The sequence below is a fragment of the Pelodiscus sinensis genome, chromosome 13, assembly GCF_049634645.1.
Source record: "Pelodiscus sinensis isolate JC-2024 chromosome 13, ASM4963464v1, whole genome shotgun sequence".
Classification (NCBI taxonomy): domain Eukaryota; kingdom Metazoa; phylum Chordata; order Testudines; family Trionychidae; genus Pelodiscus; species Pelodiscus sinensis.
Window position 1 is genome coordinate 886840 of NC_134723.1, and position 11665 is coordinate 898504.

General features: G+C 48.3%; 1 protein-coding gene across 6 annotated transcripts in view; it reads right to left on the minus strand.

Annotated features, from left to right (window-relative positions):
• The window catches only part of F8 (coagulation factor VIII), an 87073-nt gene extending 85007 nt beyond the window's left edge, over nucleotides 1–2066 (minus strand). For 5 of the 6 annotated variants that reach the window (XM_075941252.1, XM_075941247.1, XM_075941246.1 and 2 more), the window contains exons 1-2: nucleotides 2022–2066; nucleotides 1409–1497 (exon numbers count right to left, since the gene is read on the minus strand). Coding sequence is in view for 1 of the 6 variants with exons in the window: in XM_075941250.1 (XP_075797365.1) it covers nucleotides 1409–1419 (11 nt within the window). In the remaining 5 variants the exon portion in view is untranslated. Of the gene's footprint in view, nucleotides 1–1408; nucleotides 1518–2021 lie in introns of those variants that run through there. The other variant, XM_075941250.1, reaches the window with a different exon arrangement.
• Between the last annotated feature and the right edge of the window lie 9599 nt (nucleotides 2067–11665).

The following is an 11665-nucleotide window of genomic DNA, read 5'->3' on the forward strand; positions in this document are numbered from 1 at the left end:
GAGGAAAATAATGCCCCAGCCTGGAGCTTCAGACCCAAGCTGTGCCCAGGTCTTGCCCCGCGTCCCCGGCTGCCTGTGGATTTTACTGTGAGGAAGCAGCGCGAGGCCAGGGGAAGGAAACGAAGCTCTACAAAGCCTCCTCGGCTCTTCTCTTCTCTTCCTTTCTATTCACCTCGGTTTCATTTTTTCTGCTGCTAAAATGCTGAGTCGAGAGGCATGCGGTTAGCAAACGGCGGTTCATTTTTCAGAGCATCCAGGAGTGTGTCTGGAGGACCAGGGCCACCCTCCTCTGGCTGGGCACCATCTGGAAAGCATTTTGTAAACGAGCAGGCTTTGTATGCTTCGCCGAGAGAAACGGCCAGGTATGGGGACCACGGCTGACAGCGCGCGGACCGCTCCAGGGAGACACTGCCGACTGGGGCCTCGAGCCAGCGGATCACTTAGCACATGCTTTACTTTAAAGTCCATGGGACTCACCTGCTTAAAGCTAAACACACACGTAAGTGATTTGCTGGATCAGAGCTGTAAGGTGCCAGTTCAGAGGCTATTTTCTTAATAGGAACTTACGGCTCCCATGTGCTGAGCTGTAGCAAAACACTTAAGTACATACTTACCTTTAAGGAACTTTAGAAGCTGGTTTCAACAGGTGTGCTGATGTGCTTACAAAAAACTGAAAAAACCACCAATAGTCTAGAAGCACCTTAAAGACTAAGAAACCATGTAGATGGGATCATGAGCTCCAGTGGGTACTGGTTAAGCACATGCGAAGGGAGGCTGAAGGGCTGGTGGCTCTGCTACAGGGGCAAGTAGTTTTTGAAATTCTAGTAAAAAAAGGAAATTATTTTTGTCTTTCAAAATGTTGCATTTTGCTGATTATTTTTGCATCTTTAATGAAACCACTGGCTTCTGAGTGAGAAGTTAGACCAAAAAAGGAGGAAGTCCTTAGGCAGAATGTCTAGTCTGTGCTAGGAAAATGATTCTTGTTTGAAAGTCTTTCTTGTTGTGCCTTGAGGGTGATTGGTGGAGTAATTTAGAAAAAGCAGCAGCTGCTGCTGCAACTTAAAGCTGGCTTTTTGCGGGGCCTGAGACCCAAGTTCTACTGTAACTATTTCCTAGTGGCTCCTTCATTGGCAAAAATCAGGTCTCCCATTCCCAGTCTGTGTGTGCGTGTTCCTACGCACTGTACTATCTGTACCTGGTGTGCCTGTCTGCTCAGCGAATGTGTATCTCCTGCCTATCGCCCACAAGGCACAAAGCTCTGCAGTGATAAGGCACCATCCCTGATATTGCTGGAGAACTCGGTAGCTTTCTGTTAGTTAGCGCGAAGCTGCCCGTCTCTCTTTGGCCCCAGGTCTGTTCAAAGCATCTCACCCCCTTGCGTCCCCAGAGAAGGAAGTTGCGTGCTCACCTTGTGCTCATCTCCCACAGCGATCGGTTCAGTGCAGCAGGAAGGATGGGGTAGCCACATTGCCCGGGAGGATGTGTAGCTGCGCACTCCTGCAAACAGGTGCAGTATGAGCCCCGTCCAGCTCCGAGTGGGCCCCTCTCCTCAAGCTAAATGCTGCCTCTGCTCTGCGGCTGCAGAAGACCCTAGCTCCATTGTGTGAGGTGGGGGCCAGACTGGAGAGGCTGCACGGGGAGACATTTCACCCATGCACTGCAGAGCCTCTCTCTAGTAGCATGGGGGATGGGGGCAGGGGCATGCCACAGTGCAGACCCCTAGGGATAAACTCCCCACGCAAGGCTCCTACTGCAGGAGATCAAAGCCACGCCAGGGGCGTGGAAAAGGAGCCTCCCACACTGTGCCGGGTGAGCTTTATGTGAGGGAGGGGAGACACAGGCAGGCGGTCTCGTTCATTTCACAGACCAGCTTTGCTCTCCGTGGAAGGTGGCTGGCCTGGAATGTAAAGGTGGGACTGGAACAATTTGGGGCATTCAGCCAACTTCTCCACTGAGAGTTTCACGGGACCCCAGCTCGTTAAAGGCACGTTGGAAAAGGCAGAGTCCTTGCTGTGACCTACCAAAGAAATAGTGGGGCTGATAGCCAGGGGAGACAGCAGCTGCTGGGGAGAGGCCTGATGGTATCATTGGAGCAGGAAGAGAAAGCGCAGCAGGGAGGAAGCTGCTGTCTGTCAGGCACATGGAGGTCTGGCTGGGCTGGTGAGGCAGAGAAGCAGAAGGTTAAGCTGAGGAGGCCAAGAACCGAAGCAGAACGGCCCAGGGCTCTTTGTGGCTCCTTCCCTACAAGGGAGAAGGGAAGAGCATGTTAAGCATGCTGCGTATCCCGGCAACAGCCCCACTTCCTGCTGGGTTTGCACCAGCTTGCCGCTGTGGGGGAGCGGGCAGGGTGTGGCAACACCTTCTCCTACGGGCAGCTGCAGAGAATCACTAGTGTGCCAAGGGTGTGGGCTGCTCAGCAAGAGGGCACGGCTAGGCTGCTGGTCTAGTGCCTCTCCATGGTTCTCTTCTGGGACCCTGGCCGGGCTTTTGGGGCTCTGCTGGAAAAGCCATGGAAGGGCAGTGATTGCTCAGGCTGATTGCACTTCCCTAGAGCCCTGCAGAAATTCTTGCCATGTCAGCTGGCATTGTGTGCCCCCCTCCAGGCCTTTGCTTCCTCGTCCCTCTTGATAACGTGGCTGGAGATTAAGGCACCATCTGGTACCAAAAGCTTCCAACCCCCAACACAAACTTTTCCCATGTGCCATGGCACCAGCTGAAAAGCAACAGCTTGGAGGTAACTCAAGCCCTTTCCTGAGGCAGGAGGTGGGCGAGTCAGTTCTACCCTAGAATTAAACACAAGGGGCGACAGGCATAGCTGGCCCGGAACCTGCCAAAGCCTGGCAATTCAGACCTGGCTCTGTGGCCCACTAGGTAAACCAAGGGTGGTAGCCAAGTCTGGCTTTGACTCCCTTCTCAGGAGAGGCAGGGAGCAGCTCGTGAGACTCAACTGGGGGTGCCCCCACCCTCTCGGCCACTCACAAGAGTTGTCACCAGAGAGAGCCCGATGCATTGGCTCAAGCCAGGCAGTAGGTGCAAGGCAGGTGGCAGGGTGAAGCTTTGGGAAGGAGGTGCAGCTGTGAAGTCAGGACTCTCCGGAGCCTGGAGGATCTCAGGGTAGAAGAGGAGAGATCTGAAAGCGTGGGCGTCTCACAGCTCTCTTTGTGCTCCGCCACGGACATTCATACCCAGAGGCGGTGCATTTCAGGAACACAGGGGCCTGTGCGGCTGCTTTTCATCCAGCCTCCTGTTTTGCATGCGGTCACCACCCTCCTGAGGCTGTGTCTTGTTTTCACAGGGTGAAGAGACTAAGCCGCCTGGAAGCCTAGCTTAGAGTGATCTCTCCTTCCTGGAAGAGATCTGGAGAAGCAGGAGAAACAAGATGCAATTGGCTGCTCAGTAGTCGGTGTAGGATCTGTCTAACATTGCTACCAACAGCTACATCTGATTACTGGGTCGCTGATGGCATCGCCAGGCTGCAGGCAAGTGGAGCTCTTCGACAGACGACGCCAGTGGGGAAGGGAGCTGAGGGGAACGAGGTTGCCTGGCTGTGGTCATGTGCCAGTTTGAGCCTGCCTGACCCCAAGCCCCTAAGGACTCTACAGGGCAACATGATTCAGGTTCTCGCTGGTGTTTTGGTGCCTACCTGCCACTTAGGTCAAAGGGAGTTAGGTGCCTAAAGGTTTTCAATGAGCTGGACCAGTGTGTCAATGCCACAGAAAGCACTGGAGTGCCTACCAGGAATTTTCCTGAGTAGCCTTCTAAGCTGAAGAGGATTTAATACATCTCCCGTAAGACATCTTGGGTTATTTGGGTTGATCTCATTTTGCAGTTACTCCTCTAGTCAGAGCCAGGACCTGAATGGAATCCTGTTAACGGTCCCTTTGGGTGGGATTTGGTTGTTTGATTCATGATAACCTGAAGGGTCCTGGGTAGATCCCCCTCTCTTTGGTATGTCCTAGCTCCCTGGGGCTGGGGCTCACTCTGTTGTATACTGCACACATGTTGTTCCTGGATGTGCCACATCAGGGGCAGCTGATATCCTGATAGGGTTTTCTGCAACCACCATGACCAACCTGTTACTCTGCAGCTATACCTAACCCAGTGCATCATGTGCAAGGGTATGTCTACACTACCCCCCTAGTTCAAACTAGGGTGGTAATGTAGGCAACCGGAGTTGCAAATGAAGCCCGGGATTTGAATTTCCCGGGCTTCATTTGCATCTTGCCGGGCGCCGCCATTTTTAAATGTCCGCTAGTTCGGACTCCGTGCCCGCGGCTACACGCGGCACGAACTAGGTAGTTTGGAATAGGAAGCCATTTAAAAATGGTGGCGCCCGGCGGACATTTAAAAATGGTGGCGCCCGGCAACATGCAAATGAAGCCTGGGAAATTCAAATCCCGGGCTTCATTTGCCACTCCGGTTGCCTACATTAACCACCCTCGTTCGAACTAGGGGGCTAGTGTAGACATACCCCTAGGGAGTTGCATCTATGGCACACCAGCTATACCTAACCCAGTGCATCATGTGCTAGGGAACTGAGCAAAAATAATCATGGAGTTTTACCAGAGAAAAAAATCAAGTACTAAACTCTGCATATGTCCTCCTCCTTCCAGAGCACATACTGTTGCAATTCATTCTCTATCTTCTATTTCCGCATTTTTAGCTCCTCCCTATTTTTATCTAGATCAGTGTTTCTCAAAGCGATCTGCAGACCCACTCCGAGAAAGCTGCTACTGGGCCACTCTGGTTTGTTTAACTAGTGGCTCCCCAGCCATGAAGCCTCACGGCTCCCATTGGCTCCGGTTCAGCAGCCAAGGGGAGCTGCAGGAAGAAGCATGACGCGGGCCGCTGCGTCTCACGGCTCACCTTGGCTGCAAGCAGCGAACCACAGCCAATAAGCCAGTGATTGGGCAACAAAATGGCAAACGAAATTTAATGTGGATAAGTGTAAAGTAATGCACATCGGGAAAAATAACCCCAACTATACGTACAGTATGATGGGGGCTAATTTGGCTACAACAAATCAGGAAAGAGATCTTGGAGTTATCGTGGACAGTTCTCCGAAAACTTCCACACCGTGTGCAACGGCGGTCAGAAAGGCAAATAGGATGCTAGGAATTATTAAGAAAGGGATAGAAAATAAGACACAGAATATCTTACTGCCCCTGTATAAAACTGTGGTACGCCCACATCTTGAATACTGTGTACAGATGTGGTCTCCTCGCCTCCAAAAAGATATTTTGGCCTTGGAAAGGGTTCAGAAAAAGGCAACTAAAATGATTAGGGGTTTGGAACGGGTCCCATATGAGGAGAGGTTAAAGCGACTGGGACTTTTCAGTTTAGAAAAGAGGAGACTGAGGGGGGATATGATAGAGGTCTATAAAATCATGAGTGGTGTGGAGAGGGCAGATAAAGAAAAGTTATTTATTAGTTCCCTAAATAGAAGAACTAGAGGACACCAAATGAAATTAATGGGTAGCAGGTTTAAAACGAATAAAAGAAATTTCTTCTTCACAAAGCGTGTAGTCAACCTGTGGAACTCCTTGCCAGAGGAGGCTGTGAAGGCTAGGACTATAATAGAGTTTAAAGAGAAGCTGGATAATTTCATGGGGGTTCGGTCCATAAAAGGCTATTAGCCAGGGGATAAAATGGTGTCCTTGGCCTCTGTTTGTCAGAGCCTGGAGAAGGATGGCAGGAGACAAATCGCTTGATCATTGTCTTCGGTCCACCCTCGCTGGGGCACCTGGTGCTGGCCACTGTTGGCAGACAGGCTACTGGGCTAGATGGACCTTTGGTCTGACCCAGTACGGCCGTTCTTATGTTCTTATGAGTATACAGACTGGAGTGGCCTGGTAGCAGCTTTCTCAGAGTGGGTCTGTGGACCACTTGGAGAACCACTGACCTACATTGCTCCGGGACTAAACAGCTTCTCTGTTGTTTCTGAGTATATGAATGGGCCCCATTGTTGCTGGACCCATTGACGTCAAGGGATTATTTCAACCCAGTGTATCCCAGAGACCTGGAAGGCAGGTCTAGCTACACATAAGTTAAGTTCTTGGTATACTGAAAACGTTAATTTTCAGAATGCCCTGGTTTATGAAGAAAGGGCAGGAGGTCCAATGCAACCTGTTCTTTGCTAACTCAATTACCGATTCTGCCTGAGGACACTTGCCTCATGATCAGACTGAATCCAACCAGGTGTCAGCACCCTGGGGCTGTTGGAAAGTTTGGCTCTGGACTTGAACTTCATAGTTCTAACCCATTTGTTTTTCTTCAGTCCAGGACTGGTGTAGCCTTCCACTTCCTCTTAGTGCCTGCATTTGCAAGGGAAAATAGTAAATATGAAATGTTGTTCGTTACCATTTTAAGGCTCAAACCAATCAGATTGCAGCATTTAATTTTGGCAGAGGGAAGCCCTCTGAATGACTCCTCATGCAAGACCAGACGGCAGTCCCACGCAGCTCATGAGTCTTTGTCAGACCTCACAGATTTCGTTTGGGGCACAAGAAGTCTCTAGCAGAGCCCTGCCTTCTCTCTAATCTCAGTGAGCTGGGCCAGAAATATCTTGGGTCAGATGACAGGACAGGAATCAAGAGAGCTGGTGAAAAGACAGGAAGCAAAGGGCAGGAATAAATGGTCAGTTTCAGATTGGAGAGGGGTAACTAGTGGTGTCCCCCCAGGGTCAGTCCTGGGACCAATCCTGTTCAACTTATTCATAAATGATCTGGAGAAAGGGGTAAGCAGGGAGGTGGGAAAGTTTCCGGATGATACCAAACTGTTTAGGATAGTCAAGACAGAAGCAGACTGTGAGGGACTTCAACAGTATAGGGGACAGTGATCATGAAATAATAGAGTTCATGATCTTAAGGGAAAAAAAATGGAAACTAGGACAAATAACAAAGGATGAATATAGGCAAGGAACACGGGAATGCAGGGGCAAGATTAGAAAGGCAAAGGCACAAAATGAGATCAAACTAGCTACAGGCATAAAGGGAAACAAGAAGACCTTTTATAAATACATTAAAAGCAAGAGGAAGACCAAGGACAGGGTAGGCCCACTGCTTAGTGAGGAGGGAGAAGCAGTAACAGGAAACTTGGAAATGGCAGAGATGCTCAATGACTTCTTTGTTTCGGTCTTCACCGAGAAGTCTGGAGGTGTGCCTAACGTAGTGAATACAAGCAGAGAGAGGGTAAGTTTAGAAGATAGGATACACAAAGAACAAGTTAAAAATCACTTAGGAAAGTTAGATGTCAGCAAGTCACCAGGTCCTGATGAAATGCATCCCAGGATACTCAAGGAGCTGATAGAGGAGGTATCTGAGCCTTTAGCTATGATTTTTGAAAAATCATGGCAGACAGGGGAGATTCCAGAAGACTGGAAAAGGGCAAATATTGTGCCCATCTATAAAAAGGGGAATAAGAACAACACAGGAAACTACAGACCGGTCAGTTTAACGTCTGTCCCAGGGAAGATAATGGAGCAGGTAATTAAGGAAATCATATGCAAACACTTGGAAGGTAATAAAGTGATAGGGAATAGCCAGCATGGGTTTGTGAAGAACAAGTCATGCCAAACTAATCTGATAGCTCTCTTTGATAGGATAACGAGCCTTGTGGATAAGGGAGAAGCGGTGGATGTCATATACCTAGACTTTAGTAAGGCATTTGATACGGTCTCGCATGATATTCTTATTGATAAACTAGGCAAATATAACTTAGATAGGGCCACGATAAGGTGGGTGCATAATTGGCTGGATAACCGTAGTCAGAGAGTTGTTGTTAACGGTGCTAAATCCTGCTGGAAAGGGATAACAAGTGGAGTTCCGCAAGGGTCTGTTTTGGGACCCGTACTGTTCAATATCTTCATCAATGATGTAGATATTGGGATAGAGAGTACGCTTATTAAGTTTGCAGATGATACCAAACTGGGTGGGGTTGCAACTTCTTTGGAGGATAGGGACATAATTCAAAATGACCTTAGCAAGTTAGAGAAATGGTCAGAGGTAAACAGGATGAGGGTTAATAAAGAGAAATGCAAAGTGCTCCACTTAGGAAGGAACAATCAGTTCCATACATACAAGATGGGAAGCGACTGTCTAGGAAGGAGCATGGCGGAAAGGGATCTAGGGGTCATAGTGGACCACAAGTTGAATATGAGTCAACAGTGTGATGCTGTTGCAAAAAAAGCAAATATGATTCTAGGTTGTATCAACAGGTGTGTTGTAAGCAAAACTCGTGAAGTCATTCTGCCGCTCTACTCTGCACTAGTTAGGCCTCAGCTGGAGTACTGTGTCCAGTTCTGGGCGCCACATTTCAAGAAAGATGTGGAGAAATTGGAAAGGGTACAGAGAAGAGCGACAAGAATGATTAAAGGTTTAGAGAACATGACCTATGAAGCCAGGCTTCATGAACTGGGCTTGTTTAGTTTGGAAAAAAGAAGATTAAGGGGGGACATGATAGCGGTTTTCAAATATCTAAAAGGGTGTCACAAGGAGGAAGGAGAAAATTTGATCCTCTTGGTTTCTGAGGACAGGACAAGGAGTAATGGGCTTAAAGTGCAGCAGGGGAGGTTTAGATTGGACATTAGGAAAAAATTCCTAACTGTCAGGGTGGTCAAATATTGGAATAAATTGCCAAGGGAGGTGGTGGAATCTCCCTCTCTGGAGATATTTAAGAACAGGTTAGATAGACATCTGTCAGGGATGGTGTAGACGGAGCTTGGTCCTGCCTTGAGGGCGGGGGGCTGGACTCGATGACCTCTTGAGGTCCCTTCCAGTCCTATTATTCTATGATTCTATGAAAATCTCACCAAACTGAGTGATTGGGCAACAAAATGGCAAATGAAATGTAATATGGATAAGTGTAAATAATGCACATCGGGAAAAATAACCCCAACTATGGGTACAGTATGATGGGGACTAATTTGGCTACAACAAATCAGGAAAGAGATCTTGGCGTTATCGTGGACAGTTCCCTGAAAACTTCCACACAGAGTGCAGCGGTGGTCAAAAAGGCAAATAGGATGCTAGGAATTATTAAGAAAGAGGTAGAAAATAAGATCCAGAATATCTTACTGCCCCTGTATAAAACTATGGTACACCCACATCTTGAATACTGTGTACAGATGTGGTCTCCTCACCTCAAAAAAGATATTTTGGCCTTGGAAAGGGTTCAGAAAAGGGCAACTAAAATGAGTAGGGGTTTGGAACGGGTCCCATATGAGGAGAGGTTAAAGCAGACAGGCTACTGGGCTAGATGGACCTTTGGTCTGACCCAGTACGGCCGTTCTTATGTTCTTATAGAGCTGGTTTCTGTCCTAGGCTTTGTCCTTGGTTTACTAGCTGACCCCAGGTAACTGATGTCCTCTGTGTGGTAGATTCTTCATCTGTGAAACAGGAACAATGCGCCGTCTCTCAGTAAAACGTGCTCTGCAATGGAAGGGAGAAAAGCTTCCTTTTTTGCTGTAGATGGATTTACCTGGCACAGGTATCAAGGTAGAATCAAGTCCAGTGCAGATGTCTACGGTGGGAATGAGCCTATCAAAAGTGGTGTTTGCCCACAATTTTCTCCCCAAGATCAAGCCTATGGGTTGAGGAGGGTAGGTCACTCACTGTACTGTATTTGCAGGAAACATTTTATCATCTTTTGTCACTTGATCCGTCCAATACTTTCATCTAGTGAAAGCCATGTTCCCCTTCCCTGCACCCCTAGACGAGACCCATGTTTAGGAAACCTCCAAGTTTGTTACATGAAATCCATCTGCACAGAGAAGAAGAGCCGTGACGCCAGCAGCAGCTTACAAAAGCTGGCATTGCCACTGGCCTCAGCCATTTGGAAGAGCATAGTGCCGCCTCCTGGCGGGCCCCTGAGACTCACTCTTTAACAAAGCATGCTCAGGAGTAACAATTCCAATCTCTGCTCCCCAGAAACAGTCCCCCGCCTGGTCACACTTTAACTTTCCTCCTGCCACTGGGCAGGCAGCACAGGCCTCCTCTTGCTTTCCCGAGTTTCGGGTTCACAATGCTCTCTTCTGTGCAGATCATTTTGGTTTCCCTTAATCGGTATCACAGGAAACACGTGTTTGTGCACAACAGCCTAATGACCTGCCGCATCTCCCAACATGGCCCTGTGCTTGCCTCGGAGGGGCAACATGATGGCTCAATTGTTCACTAGCAGGATTTCTTGGGCCAAAGCTCTGGCGTACCTGCTTGTTGCGCTTGATTTCATTTGTTTTCAGAACCATACACAGGCTATTTTCTGTGTCTGTGGTTTTCTTGGAAGTTTAATCCATGAAATGTGCTGCTGGATTTTATTTCTCAGGGATGGTCTAGACTAGGTCGACTCAACTTTGGAAGCCCCGGGGGCCAGAGTGATAGTCACAGCACATGCCGAGGGCTGCAACTTAAGTGTGATTTCATATACATGCAAATATATATGCAAATATATGCAAATAGCTTCTTTCACACTGATGGGCATGAATACAAAGATTAAGGCAAAACTACACAACACACAGGCCCCATTTAAGTCAGACCTGCTGATATTAATAAAATGCAACATTTACCCGATTTCCACCCATATGGCAGCACATTTCATGATCAGTGACAGTCCAGGAATGTAACTACTAAAACAGATATCCATAGAAGACCATGATATTGACTCGCCGTTGTGGAGCGTGTTCCCAGTGGAGGCCATGTTCAAAGGATCCCACCCACGGGCCTCGTGTTGAGCCCCACGTAAACCCAAACTGCACTGCGGGCTGCAAAGAAACAGGCTGCAGGGGGCCCATGGGCTGCCTGTTAAGTAGCGTTGGTCTAGACAGTGCTGGGTCCTGCCATGAGGGCAGGGGACTGGACTCGATGACCTCTCCAGGTTCCTTCCAGCTCTAGTGTTCTATGACTCTATGATTCTCGGAGCCCAGTAGAGCAAGGCTACAAGAACTCAAGTAAGGAATTTCTTGTTTGCTAGACAATCTAAAATTGGCTGCTAGGGCTCCCATCAATCCCTAGGAGACAAAAATTGCCATTGCTATCCTATGCTGGCTGCCTCAGTAAGACAGGGCAAAGAACAGGCTGGTGACAGACAAGGCAAGCTCATCCCTAGTGACAGCCCTTTCAAGTTAGGGTGGAGGCAAATTACCAAACAAAATGGTGCTACTTGACACACCACAACAGTTCTGTGGAGGAACAGGGGGGTCTTTGTTCTAGGTCCAGGGCTAAATCTAGGACCTTTCCTCAGACCTAAACCATTTTAAATTAACTAAGATCCACGTAGAAACACCAATCACCCGCTGATCTCAACAGCTGTAGCTCCAGTGACTTAGTGCCCAACAAGACTCTGATCATCAATCTAGCCCCCTCTTTGCTGCTGCCCTACCGTTCCATCCCCATTATCCAAGCCAGGCGGCTTTCCCCTCAAAGACAAAGAACAATTCTTTTTGGGGATCTTCATCTGGCTCAGAACCTTCTCCTTTTTCATGCCTACCTTTCCAGTGCTAATAAAAAACAATCATAGCTTCCATAGGGCCCACCAAAAATAAAATGCAGGATCTGTGAAAAGCATTTGAAACCTCTTCCCAGAAATGGCATACATTCCTGCTTGCACAAAGCAAGGGTGCTGTGCACATACATACAATGCTGGATTTTGGCTTGTATCTTATTAGAAACAC